The 14,789-nt window shown below is 33.5% G+C and overlaps 1 protein-coding gene across 4 annotated transcripts in view; it reads left to right on the top strand.

Moving 5' to 3' along the window:
- MFN1 (mitofusin 1) overlaps positions 1-14,789 on the top strand; it is a 32,695-nt gene extending 17,906 nt beyond the window's left edge. For all 4 annotated transcript variants that reach the window (XM_046658848.1, XM_046658849.1, XM_046658851.1 and 1 more), the window contains exons 10-18: positions 4,136-4,257; positions 6,155-6,281; positions 6,460-6,564; positions 6,837-6,939; positions 7,083-7,312; positions 8,958-9,110; positions 9,870-10,066; positions 12,149-12,283; positions 14,069-14,789. In XM_046658848.1, the coding sequence (XP_046514804.1) occupies positions 4,136-4,257; positions 6,155-6,281; positions 6,460-6,564; positions 6,837-6,939; positions 7,083-7,312; positions 8,958-9,110; positions 9,870-10,066; positions 12,149-12,283; positions 14,069-14,150 (1,254 nt within the window). In that variant the 3' untranslated portion in view covers positions 14,151-14,789. The remainder of the gene's footprint in view (positions 1-4,135; positions 4,258-6,154; positions 6,282-6,459; positions 6,565-6,836; positions 6,940-7,082; positions 7,313-8,957; positions 9,111-9,869; positions 10,067-12,148; positions 12,284-14,068) is intronic.

Raw genomic sequence — 14,789 nt, 5'->3', positions numbered from 1 at the left:
GCTTTTACGTACCGTTGTGGAGAATGTCAGGCTTTAGAATTTGAAATTTTTGTTTAATTAAAGCTATGTTAGATCTAAAATGAGAATCAACTAGAAATTATTTCAGTTTACCTAAAGAAATAATCAGATGGGCAAAAAATTTTGTCTAGATGGCCAAAGCATTTTTTGGTGATTACGTTGACAACTCTTCTCAACTTTTTTCCAAAGCTGAAATTTGTTACTTCTTTAAATCAATTTTGGTAATTTATGATTTCCCTTAAATTGATTCATTTCTGAGAATTTATAATTTGGTAGGGTAAAATTGTTTTTTTAAATTTCCTGTATCCTTTCTCACTCATACGTGTATACATATACACATATATGTATTTACATGTATAAATTAAATATATATGTATGTGTATTTAACCTTAGTTGGATTTGCCAGTGATTTAATTGCTTTGCTTTATCCTCCAAAGACCCAGCCCCAGCCCTTGGTTAATCAATCAGTGATAAATAGTATTTTTTATTCTTTAAAATCTATGTTAATCTTTAAACATAGATTTCTTTTGCTTTATACTTTAAGTGAAATTGTTTTTTTGGTTTTTGTTCCTTAGGAAAGAATTTAGGGCTATGAATTTGTCTGTGGATTTAGCTTTGGACATGTTCCATGCGTTTCGGTATCCGGTTTAGTTTTCATTATTTATTAGTTTTTAATTATAGTTTTTGGCATTTCCTGTTGAATACAGGAGTTGTTAAAATTCAGATGTTTTGATTCTTTTCATCCAAATTTTGGTTATTAATTTCTTGATTTCTTTACAATGTGATGACAAGAATGTGGCCTTTATACACATTTTCTCTTTGCTTTTAGAATCAACTTTTTTTTGTAGTCTTGTAAGATGATTTTGTGAAAAGAAAAACTGTACCAAGTTCATCATTTTTATCAAACAGTCTGATATTTGCCATGGACTTCTTGAGATTCATTTGGTTCCAAAGGAGCTAAGTATTAGGAACATTTAGAGTACCAGGTTAAATAAGGCTTAGAAATTAAATCAGGGAAAATCAAGAAAATCAATGTTAATTCTATTAATATGTTTTCTTACTGTTTTTTAACCCATATTTGCACAGGTATTTATTCTGAAGGCAATTTAGAGATCTAAATTTAGTATAGTTTTGGTTTATAATGGGAAAGAGTTATAAGATAACTCTGCTAAAATGTCAGTGGATTTGTTGTAAAAGACATTCCTGGGACAACTGGTGAAATTTGAAAATGGACTACTGCGTGTTAGGTTAATAGTATTGTCCCAGTGATAAATGTTCTGAATACAATAATAGTTTCGTAGTTGGCTAAGAAAGTATCCCTGTTCTTAAGAGACACATGTTAATATATTTAGTAATAAGGTCATGGTGGCTGCAGTGAATTGTCAGATTGTTCAACAGGAAAATATATATATATATGTATGAAAATGTATGTGTTTCTCTCTATATAGACATATCTATGTATTTCTCTCTCTATCCGTATGGAGAGAGAGAAGGAAAGATAAACACATGAGGCTGAATGTTAACATTTGGTACATTTACTTGAAAGGTATACTGTATATTGGTGTTGTTACACTTTCCTGTCAGTTTAAAATATTTCAAAATAAGTTGGGTGTGGTGAATAACATGTTATTGGGTGTTTGAGGTCGCTTACATCAAGGGGACTTGACAAGTTTGTTTTATGTTTCAGTTACACATAAATATTAATACAATATTTACAAACATGTAACTATGATTAATTACCAGCCAGCTTCTTTAGCTAGTATTAGAAAATCAGAAAACTCTCTTAATTGAGATGTAATTATTGTTTTGGTTCTAAATCTTTAATAGATTTTAAAACAGCCTACAGGATACTCTGACAAGACGGAATTTAAATTGGTTTGGTTTGGTGTAGTATTTTAAACTTCTTGGAAAGTTAGAGTTCTTGATAAAATAAGTGTGGGAACTGCTGCATGCTATATGTGTTCCTGTGGAGATTTGTAAGCATATTAGTCTATTAAGGGCGCTGAGAAATAATTCAGTAGAGAAACTTTGTTAGCATTTCCCATACTTATTTCAGAATAGAGTATTTCTTTTGCAGCTTGACTCTGAATATATTTCTGATCATTGGGAACATCAGTGTGGTGTACTTCTTAATTAGAATAAGATTGCCTTTTTCCTTTATACTTATTCACTTGTGTAGTTTTGAATCAAGGAGTGACTGTTATATTGCCTACTAACTTTTGGAGATCTTTTCTTTTCTGTCTAGTCTAGCTCTAATACTGTGCTGTCGTCTATAAATTTTGGGTCTTCATTGCTGATATCTAGATCTGCTTCATCGAGGAACATAGAATTTCTTTTAAGCTTTTTTTTTCTTTTAGAAATATTTTTTTGCCTTTATTATGGTTTTTTTGTGGAGGTTAATTTGCCAATTTATGAGATACAGTTATTTAAAGTAAAATCAAAGCTTTGTTTTGGTCATTAGAAAATAAGCAGTTTATACCTTAAATGTTTAACTTAATATTGCATAGTTATTGGTGGTGGGTTTTGCTTTGGCATGTGCAGAACAGGAATATTGTAGCTTCCTACCACTGATCTGTTTAGGATTAGTGATACTGAATGATGTATAAATGAGCTGAGCCATGAGGAAAAGTCAGGCTATGCAGTGAAAAAATGGGCTCTGAGTTAAGGCTTTATAAACTGTTAACTAATGAATTACCTCATGTGCCCTATAGCTAAAGAAATGAGTCTGTTTTGTTTTGTATACCTCAAACAAAATACAGAAGAGGGCAGCTACAATAGCAAAGAGATTTTAAAAGTCTTTTCTGTCTTAGTGAAGTGAATAATCATTTTAGAGATGTAAAAGCTAAGCGTAAGTTATAAATAGTACATTGAATGAATGTAACATACTAATGATTTCAAGATAAACAGTACTAGAGTATTAAATGAATACCTTTTAAAGCCTGAAAGCTATTTATTTTGATGAAGGATAGTAATTACTTTAGAAAGTAATTACCACAATTTGTACTAGTTATGTAGATAAAGAAGTTCAAGAAGATGAATTCATGGAAATATTGGATAGTTGGGGCATAGTCCTAATTTTTAAAAGTTTATCATAGAAAATAAACAAGGCCTCCTACAAAACATCTATTTTGTTATTGATGTCGTGCTAGCATTTCTTGATTATTCAAAGACCGATAGCATTTCTCTGTAAATACTTGTAATTTTCAAATGTTATTGTCAGTATAGAATTTGATTTTCTATGAAATAAAAAAGGCCACTTTTAACTTAATTTTGCAAACATTCAATGATGAGTCACAGCAAATATTTTAAATAACAAGTAGCATGTACATATTGAAATCGAAACAAAAATTTCACAAAATAAACATAGTAATTCTGATGTGTTTCTTCTATTTTAAAAAAACACTGAATATGAAACACTAATTGATTTGTACAACTATTAGTGCGTTAGGAGCTGCAGTGGCTTGAAGGTGAAACAAATGAGACGGGGCATCATTCAGACCTGTATGCACACTGTAGACCAGTGACAATAACAGGATTATCTTTGGAATAGCTGTAGATATTTTTCTGTAAACGATTTAAAATATCGCTTAGGTTGTTAAAGAGTAGTTTTCAAATTGTTCAAGTTTTAATCTGTAGAAATCCTTTTTAATAACCTTATGTGAATCATATCATTCAACTAATTTTTTTTAATAAGGTAGAATTCAAATTTATAACTCAAGAACTTCATTAGGTTATCGCAAGTATGAGAGAAATCAAGATAGATGGATTAGAAGTAGATTACAGGCGATCCAAATAAAATTTGTAATTCTAATGAGGAAACCTTTTTTAACTTTGAAAGTAGTACCCTGTTTATTTTTAAAAGTATTATAGTCAGAAGACCATTGCACATTACTGTGTAAAATTACACAGATATGAACTTGCTGTTAAAGCCCTTTTTACTTTTGAATCCTTGTAATTTTTTTTAACCTTTGTAATTTTAAGTTGTGTTTATCATGCACTTATTTTCTATCCTAATTTCTGTTTTGGTTAAATTAGAAACAGCAAGTTTTTGTGTTTAAATTCCTGAAAATGTTGTGATGGAATTACAGTAATGTGTTATGGCTTGGGCCCCTCGCAGGAGTGTATCTCGCAGTCAGCAGTGAAAACAAAGTTTGAACAGCACACTATCAGAGCTAAACAGATACTAGATACTGTGAAAAACATAATGGATTCAATAAACGTGGCAGCAGCAGACAAAAGGTATGAATTCATTCTACTGCAAAATAAAAATTTTAATTTTTTTGTGTGTCAATAGGAATTCTTTAGACAAAGGTTTCAAATTGTTATAAATACTTTCCACACTAAAATCAACCTTGTGGGTTTAGCTGATGCCTACTTAGATGGTTTTAAATGTATATTTGAAACTAAATATTCTGCAACCTTTGAACACATCATTTACATTCCCTGGATCTCAGTATTCTCATGTGAGAGTTGTGATTTTAAAATGTTTACTGGCTTTATAATATCTTTAAAGTGGTGGAAGAACCGTTTCTTCAGAATTTTTTGAAGAGGTCCAAAACAGGTGACCCTCTTCTTTACGTTCACCTGTGACCCATCTTTCACGTGTTCATACACTGATACCTTGAAATCACTCTTTTATGCCAGTGATGGTTTTTTATTGGATGGTAAACAAATGAAGGGATATTACCTGCCAGCCAGAAAGTCAGTTTGGTAAGCACTACCCTATATGTCATATTGTACTGCGTGATTTTATCCCATTTGTTACCTTATAAAGATGAAAATGAATACACGGAAGTGCCAGCACTAAAGGGCAGTTCACACAAACTTGGCACACTTGAAACAAAGATCAAGATGTTAGATGTGACAAACGTAATGATGTTAAGCCTCAACTGAACCTTTAGTGGGCTTAAGCCAATCAAAGGAAAGGTATAAATCCTCAAAGATTAAGTCCAAGATGACATAACATTGGGAATTTTAAATGTATTTGATCTTGCTGGGGACAAAACTCTACTCATATCTTGTCTAAGTCTCTTGCTTGATTTTGACACTTTTGCAGGATGCATTATATACAGAATTTAGAGAATTTCCAGCATGTAAAATATAAGGGTGAGAACCCAGAGTCTGATCTCAAGCCCTGTACAATGTTTATATGTAATGAGATTGTGTTGCCGTTTATATCCCTTCCAGCTCAATTGCTTTATTATAGTAGCCAAAGTGAGTTTTTGGTCCACTGGGTTGACTTTAATATTATTAAATTAGAAAAATACAGGAGGGGCCGGCCCCATGGTCTAGTAATTAAGTTCACTGTGCTCTGCTTTGGCAGCCCAGGTTCATAGGTTTGGATCCTGGACATGGACCTACACCACTTGTCAGCCATGTCGTGGCAGCAGCCCACATATAAAGTAGAGGAAGACTGGCAACAGATGTTAGCTCAGGGCTAACCTTCCTCAGCAAAAATAAATAAATAAATAGGACATTGAACTAGACATGGCGCAAAGAAGATGTGATTTGAGGATGGTTTCTATAATCATAATGTCTTGGGAACTTTTTTAGCTAAAGGTGATCTTAAAAGGATCTCAGGTTTTTGTTTTCCTGTATCATCGAGGGGTTGACAGATTTTCTGTAAAGGCCAGATAATAAAATATTCTAGGCTTTGTGGGCCGTAGTATCTCTTGCAACTACTCAATTCTGTAATTGTAGAGCAAAAGCTGCCCTGTGGACAGTAGGTACATGGATGGGCACAGCTATATTCCAAGAAAACTTTAATAACAAAAACAGACAACTGGCTGGGTTTGCCTTGCAGGATGTCATTTGCTGACCATTTATTAAATAAAGTCAGTATTGAGTTCCATTTTGACTGTTCATATCTGTGAAATATTTGGAGATTTAGAATCTTTATTAACCCTCTGTGGGATTCAGGTGCCACATGGGCAGAGAGACACAGTAGTTTATATCCGATCATCTATAAAATATTTTATCAGTGAAATATTATTTGAATCCTTTTAGATGTTGAAATAGGAGGTTTTTTTATTCTGTCATGCTAACAGATGGTTTAATACATAAGTGAGTGCCCTTGCGTAATTGTTTTGGGACTTCAGTATACCCTGAATATTAATTACTTTTCATGCTGTAATAGGGTTTATTCAATGGAGGAGAGGGAAGACCAAATTGATAGACTGGACTTTATCCAAAACCAGATGAATCTTTTAACACTAGATGTGAAGAAAAAAATCAGGGAGGTTACGGAGGAGGTGGCAAACAAGGTGGGTGACGGTAACTTTGTGGTTAAAATATCTGGAAATGGAAATGTTTTTGATAATGCTAAAATGTTATCCCTGTTACCTTAAAGGAATATTTTGTTAAATTTTTCTCAGTTTGATTTCTTGAGTAGTTGGTAGTCTTGTTTAATTTTTTAAACTCTGATTTTTTTCCTATCTTCAGGTTTCATGTGCAATGACAGATGAAATTTGTCGACTGTCTGTTTTGGTTGATGAATTTTGTTCTGAGTTTCATCCTACTCCAAGTGTATTGAAAGTATATAAAAATGTAAGTTAAAAGTTACTCAGTTTCCTCTTCTTATTCTATACTCTTATTTAGTGGTGTGGACATTTTACTGTCTTCGTGGCAGTCAGTACACAAACTGTTGTATCGCCTGTGCACTCTTGTAATAAATATAAACTACGTTGTCTATAGACTACACAGAAAACTTATCCTCTTAGAATAAGATCATTTTAGCATTTACTACTTCTTAAAAGTTTTTATAAAATCTGCATATGCTCTAGAGAAAGAATAATGTCGACACTTACCATTGTTAACAGGAGTTAAATAAGCACATAGAAGATGGTATGGGAAGAAATTTGGCTGATCGTTGCACCAATGAAGTCAACGCCTCAATGTTTCAATCCCAGCAAGAAATTATTGGTAATATTTACGTTCACAAGTTCATGTGTAGTTTTTCTTTCTTTTGTTGGTAAAGGATTTTTTTCCTTTAGGTATTTTATAAAATGTAAAACATTACTTACTATCATTTCTTGAAATAAATGTCATAATTTTGTTCTTTCTAGAAAACTTGAAGCCGTTACTTCCAGCCGGTATACAGAATAAACTACATACACTGATTCCTTGCAAGAAATTTGATCTCAGCTATGACCTGAATTGCCACAAGTTATGTTCAGACTTTCAGGAGGATATTGTATTTCGTTTTTCCCTGGGCTGGGCTTCCCTTGTCCATCGTTTCCTGGGCCCTACGAATGCTCAGAGGGTGCTTCTGGGGTTGTCAGAGCCTATCTTTCAAGTAAGTCTTCTGTTTTTGTTGTTTGTTTGTTTTGGAGTAGGCCTGTTATTAGGTGGTTATTGCTGTACCACACAGGTATGTATTTTTGATTCTACCGATTGAGATTCTCCTTTTTTGTTTTCCTTATGTGATTTTCTCTAACAGAACTAGCTGTGTCAAATTTGCATATTTGTGAGCTAATATCTATCACATAGAGCCATTTCTGAATTAGGTATACTATGCATAATGGAAAACCAATCCCAATGTTTTCATACATTACTGTTGTAGGTTGTTCTACACTAATTTTTGAAACTCTGCTTTTTATTTTTTTATCTTAAAAATGTTTTGTTTTCAGACTTCAAATAAAAATAAATGCAAGCATTTAAAAAAACTTTTTTGAATTTATAAGGTCAGTGAATTTTTCAGAAGATTTATGGAGTTGTAAAACCATCACCACAATTCAGTTTTAGAACGTTTTTATCACCTCAAAAAATACCCTTGTGTTCTTTGCATTTATCTTCATTCCCACCTCCAGCCCTACTGCTAGTCAGCTTTCTGTAGCTATCGTTTTGCCCTTTCTGGACATTTCCTATAAATGGAATCATACAAAATTTGGCCTTTTGTGTCTGGCTTATTTCAATTAGCATAATGTTTTCAAGGTTCATCATTATGGTACGTGAATATTGTAGCATATATCAGTACTCCATTCCTTTTTTTGGCTGAATAATACTCTGTTATAGAGATCACACATTTTATCCATTAATCAGTTGATGGATGTTGTTTATACTTTTTGGCTATTACAAATAATGATGCTGTGAACACTCATGTACTGTTTTTATGTGGACATCTGTTTTCATTTCTCTTGAGAATATACCTAGGAGTGAAATTGCTGGGCCATATGGTAACTCCATGTTTAACTTTCTGAGGAACTGCCAAAGTATTTTCCAAAGTGGCCGTGCAATTTTACATTCCCATCAGCAGTGTGTCTGGTTCTGTTTCTCAGCATTCTCATCAAGACTTGTTATTGTCTGTCTGTTTTTTATTCTGGTGGGTATGAAGTGGTATCTCATTATAGTTTTGATTGGTGTTTGCCTTGTGATTAATGATTTTGAACATCTTTCATGTTTTTATTAGCCATTTGTGTATGTTCTTTTGTGAAATTTCTATTCAGATCATTTGCCCATTTTTTAATTGTGTTATTTGGCTTATTGACTTGTAGGAGTTCTTTATGTATTCTAGATATAAGTCCTTTATCAGATATGTTTTCTAGTCTCTGGCTTGTCTTTTAATTTTCCTATGGTGTATTTTGAAGTGTAAAGGTTTTAATTTTGGTGTCCCTTTTTTAAGGATTGCGTTTTTGGTGTTAGAATTTTTTAAAATTGTTTTAATTCCTCTTGAGAGTCGAGGGCCTACTGTTATACATAGGCTCATTGTTTATTATGAAAATTCATTATTCTTCATGATGTCATTGGTCCATGTCATAGAAAATAATTTTCAAACCATTTTAATTTTCTTCATGTATTTATGGTAAACTCATTAATTGGAGTCATTCCTTTAATAGAGATAGTACTGTAATTTTAAAAGAAATACAGTAGACTTTTGTAAGTGTAACTCTTCCATTTGCAGTGGTTTAATTGTACTAATCTTTTTTTCCCAACCTTATCAGCTCCCCAGATCTTTAGCTTCTACTCCCACTGCTCCTACCAATCCAGCAACACCAGATAATGCCTCACAGGAAGAACTCATGGTTACCTTGATAACGGGATTAGCTTCTCTTACATCTAGAACTTCAGTGGGCATCATTGTTGTTGGAGGAGTGGTAAGAAACTGCTTTTTAATTTCCAAGATCTGTAAAATGACATGAAAAGATACAGGTTAATGAATTAAGAAGAGTTTCACAAGTCTAATCTTATACTTTTTAAAATATTTATTTTTAAAGTGAAATATAATTGACATGTGACATTGTATTAGTTTTAGGTGTGCAACGTGATGATTTGATATATATACATATTGCAAATGATTACCACAATATAAATTTTTAAAAAATACATGTTTAGGAAAGAAACACCACCAACTAGCTTGTTCCTAAAGCAATATTTCCAGACTACTTTTCATCACAGCACACAAAGAAGCAGTATTTGTATGTTGGAATAACAAGGATGATCCAGGTCTCTCAGCTAGCCGCCTCTGAATACCAAAGGGATCTGCCTTAAAGTATGAAAGATTATTTTTTAGTAGTAGTTGTTATATGTTAAAGAAAAATTTCATTAACAGCATAGTTTACTTGTTTTGGTTTTTGAAACCTCTGACCTAAAAACATTAACATTCCTTTTTGAGATACATTGAATCAACTTACCAAATGTCTGGCAGGTTATAAAAGTTCTTGCCTGATGTTTATGTGTTGCTCCTTTTTCAGCTTGATTGATTTCCGGTAACTTCAGATTTTCTCATAGAGAAGGAATATACATTTTTAAAAAATGGATCTGACTCAAAGATCTGTAGGGAGCTGATGAGTTTCCTAAAATGCGTTTTAGTACAATCTCCCTAGTGGTGTTTTTCTTGTGAATTTATCTTACAGATTTGGAAAACTGTAGGCTGGAAACTCATATCTGTTTCATTAAGTATGTATGGAGCTTTGTATCTTTATGAAAGGCTGACCTGGACCACCCGTGCTAAGGAGAGAGCCTTTAAACAGCAGTTTGTGAACTATGCCACTGAGAAACTGCAGATGATTGTCAGCTTCACAAGCGCAAACTGCAGCCATCAAGTACAGCAGTAAGTTGAAAGACTTGTCTTGTTTTGTCTTTTTTTAAAAAAGCTTTATTGAACTGTGACATACATGCAGAAAATGCACAAATAAGAATACAGCTCAGGGTCGCCCAGGTGGCCTAGTGGTTAAGTTTGGTTGCTCAGTTTTGGCAGACGGGGTTCAGTTCCTGGGCTTGGACCTACACCACTTGTCTGTCAGTGGCCATGCTATGGTGGTGGCTCACATACAAAAAGGAAGATTGACAGCAGATGTTAGCTCCGGGTGCATCCTCCTCAGCAAAAGAAAGAAAAAAAAATATAGTTCAAAGAATTATCACAATGTGAACACATTTTGTAATTACCACCAATGTGAAAAAATAGAATGATACCAACAAGGTGGGGGGTCAAAATGCACGATGGTGAGTGTAATTTATTTTTACTGACACAACCCAAATTTATAAGTTCAAAGGCATAACTTTTTAGAACTTGAGAATTTTATTACTATAATAAATACCTAGGTCAGCTGAGTTTTCTTTTTTTATGTATCTTAAATATTTGTTTCATTGATTTAGTAAAAGTATGTAGAATTCCAGTTAAGTTGTTGCATGATATTTTGTATTTGGATGCTACTGAGAGCTGAATTAAAAAGTTCTCGGAGCTAATGATGATTGTAATTTGATAGAAGAAATAATGTACAAAATTATGCATGTACATTATGTGAGGCTCTAGAATCTTAAGTCATGAAGGATAGTGAATCAATAAAGGTTTCCTGGAGGAGGGGTAGCCTAATGATATTTGAACGTGCAGAGGAGGAAGATCTAAGCAGAGAAAATAGCCCAAACCAAAGGCAAGAGGGCAGGGAAAAAAAGGAACGTGTTCAGAAACATAAGGAGAAAATTTCAGTGTGGCAGATGTGCTTGTAAGGGGGGTACATTCAAGTATAAAGCTAACACTAGGACAGGAGTTTGGATAATTAGGAATCCTGGGAGTGACTGACGTTAACATTTAGCTCTAGAACAAATAACTTTGCAGTGGTGTGGTGGCATAGAATGGTTCCCACTAAGGAGTCAAGAATTACAGGGAGATCAAACTGTTCCAGACACAGATCAAAGTCTGTACTAACGGAGTTAGAGCAGTAGAGAATGGAAATAATGAGGGCACAGCTTTGAGGCCACTGAATTAGTTCATTCGCTCATTCATTTATTTACCACATACTTACTGAGCTTCTATTTAATAGAATAGTGTTAATTTATTTATATTAGGGAAGATCTCTTCTTTAATGATGATACCTGGACCTCCAAAAGAATCAGCTGAGGTTCACATATGTAAAAACAAAGTTAATGAAGCTTTCCATTCATTTGATCATTAAACATTTATTAATTGCCAACTATGTCAGAGGATATGAGAAATAAAAACTTAAAAGATAACTTGATCTCTTTCATAGAGGACTTTACACTTTAATGGAGGCAACCTCAAATAATTACTCCGTTATAATAATACTAGGTAAATATTAATTTAAGATATTAACAATGAAAGATGCTTCATTTGTCTAATACTGGTGTTTGGTGGGATGGGGAGAGAATGGAGAAGAAAAAGACCATGGGAAGGATGAAAATATACAGAATAGTTGCAGAGAAAAACAAGTCAGTCAGTTAATCATATTCCAAGGTACTACACATAAACATAATGTTTGCCAAAGCTAATGTATTAAGTAGCACACAAGTTAAATACAACACTTTGGTTCTAGAAACCTGGTTATTTTTGCCTAAGTCACAGAAGTTTATAAAATTTTCTTTTTTGTCCTCAGTATTTTCTTATTTTTTATGCTCCTGAAGAAATATAGCCATCTTTTGCTTTTGCATAGCTTGTTCACATTCACGACCATATAGCAGATGTGATGGTGCCTACTGCACATTGTCTTGAGGCCTGACGAAATTAAGCTTACAAGTGCCATACCCTCCCTCATACCATTCTTAGCAGTGTTCTTTGCTACTTGTGTTTTAGGTGTTTTTTAAACGTGTGATTTCCTTTTCATGTAAGCTTTAAATTAATGCTTATTTGTTTTAAAAGGCATTCATGACTGCTGATAAAATTGGTTTTTATTTTAAGGGAAATGGCGACCACTTTTGCTCGCCTGTGCCAACAAGTTGATGTTACACAAAGACATCTGGAAGAAGAAATTGCTAGATTATCCAAAGAAATAGATCAATTGGAGAAAATACAACACAATGCAAAGCTCCTGAGGTATTTGAATGTTTTTTCTCAATAATATGAACATTTGTTTGTCTCATTACCAAAATATAATTATGTAAAACCACTAGTGAATTTGTATTAAAGCTTTTAGCTTTCTGCTTGGCTTAGATTATAATTTACCATATATAATTCCATATATTTTGCAATTTCAATGAAAGCTAATTTCAAAAAGAAAAAACAAATCTGAATTAAAAGGAATTTTTTTTATTTAAACTTACAACTCTCTGTTAAGCTATATTAGGCCTTTTTCAGAGCAGAAGTTCTGTAATTAAAAGTACGAGTTTTTCGTTCTGTATATTCAAGACCCATAATTTCTATTCTCATTGGAGACTATTGAGTATGGTTAAATTTGAAGCTACAAAAGTAAACAAGATATCCTAATATAATGTGGAATTCTGGTTTAATATGATTTGTCATGGATTCTTTGGGGTCTAAATAAATTTTGCTTTGGGGGACAAGACCAAATGAGTGTCATCATGAGGTCTATACTTGGCAGTTCTTAACTTTCAGCTTTATTAACCATTATCTTCCTCACTTACAAGTCTGGGAAAATCCTTAAGCATTATTTAATCTCTGCTGCTACTTACCAGGGCATATGCTACATGCGATTGCCCATATAAGAGCAGCTTGCAATGCCTGCAAATTAGAGAGGCTGTTCTTGTGACCTGATTTTTGGGTCAGATATTTAAAACACCTGTGGCAGTGTCTATCCATGGTGTCTTAATCTGATCAGCAGTCACATTCTCATTGCACCTCAGTTTCAGAATCTGGAAAAGACGACTGCTTGTTACTTAGACCCCAACCTCACACACACAAACTCACCCAAGTGAATTTCACGTATTCCACTGCTCCTATTTTAAATTAGATTATTCCAAATACAACCTTTCAAATTTGGTGAAACTATATCCAGTAGAATTTTTTTTTTTATTACTTAGGTAGGTTTTTAAATAGTGTTTCATCTTGTTACAGTAAAACATAAATGATGAAATAGATTATTGGTATTTATGTAGCTTTCTGATTTTGGCAGGACTGACTTGAATAAGTATAGATATTTTTGATGATCTAATCTTTAGAAACAGGAAAATTTACAATAACAAATACCATAGTATTTGGAATCTCCATTGTTACGAGACTAGGCTCAGCCATTCAAGTAGAATTTAACTTACCTAATGCATCAGGAGAGTGGCCTAAAGAAATGAACAGTGGAACAGTGGAGTTCATATGTACATGTAACTTACATGACCTTGACCATGTGCACTCAGCAACAAAAAACAAGGCCAAGAGAAAAACAAGGGAATTTCATTCAAGTGTATGTGTGCCCCCGGGCATAGCATGAGAACGGAGACACAAATCTGTGTTCTGTCAGTTTTAGTTCTGGTTTTCCTCTCTTATGGGCATTAGGCTGCATCAAGTACAATTCTAGTATTTAAAAAATGTATTTTTGGTATACCAGGATCCTTTGACATCTGCCGGCTACTTTATGTATACATAAAACTACTTATTCTGTACTTTATGCTTAACGGGAATTCAAGGACAGTTATGACTGTCCATAACTTAGGGTATGACTCCCGTTTAAGTCCTGGACACTGGATTCTGCGGTCACTGCAAAGCTATAGTTCGACATATAATACTCTGAAAGGGTTGAGAACAGTTTAATCTGAGTTCAGATAAATGTAGCAGCAGCTGGCTAGTGATTCTTTTTCTCTCTAATGCATTTTTTTCCTCATTGACCTTTATGATAATTAGATTGGTGTTTTATTCATTTTTTTAAATTAGAAATAAAGCTGTTCAACTTGAAAATGAGCTGGAGGATTTTACTAAGCAGTTTCTACATTCAAGCAGTGAAGACGACTCTTAACAGTAGAGATTACTTTGGTGATCATCGTAGGAGAAAACGGAACTTGGAAGATTGGGACAGTTGTTATTTTTATGAAATGACTTTAAATATGAATTATACTAACTGCACCTAAATAGCAAATCCTTGTGTAGATTCTGGTAATGATCTATCTCAGGTGTTTGCATTTCTGAAGAGTGTTATGATGTCTCTGTAGTTTTAATTTTGGGTAAAGAAAAGGCTAAATTGTTTGATGTGTTAAAATGATGAATTAGTTAAAAGAAACAGAACCAACTATGTGACCCCTGAGGGGTGGGGCCTTGCTCTTAATTAGGGCTCTCTTTGTTTTTGATTCTGAAAAACTCTGCTTCCTGGCATCCAGGAGTTGGAGAATGCTTCTTTCATCTTCTTTCTCAAAACTAATTTTTGATGCCTCCTCTAATGAGAATAGTTACTTTTTTGTTTTATAAACTGCATTGCTCTAACCACCAAGAAGGAGTGTGAAATGTTCTTGAGTATATTATTTATGCAAGTTACAATCACTTCTGCCATCCTGGCGGGTATGTAAACCACTAATAATTATGCTGTTTTTACTCCCTCTTTTATTCCCATTAAAACTGATGTAAACAGTATAAAGGTTTGTTATTATAGTTTCTTATAAAA

The sequence above is a fragment of the Equus quagga genome, chromosome 4, assembly GCF_021613505.1.
Source record: "Equus quagga isolate Etosha38 chromosome 4, UCLA_HA_Equagga_1.0, whole genome shotgun sequence".
In the NCBI taxonomy this organism is placed as follows: Eukaryota; Metazoa; Chordata; class Mammalia; order Perissodactyla; family Equidae; genus Equus; species Equus quagga.
This window is presented reverse-complemented; position numbering and strand designations above follow the sequence as displayed.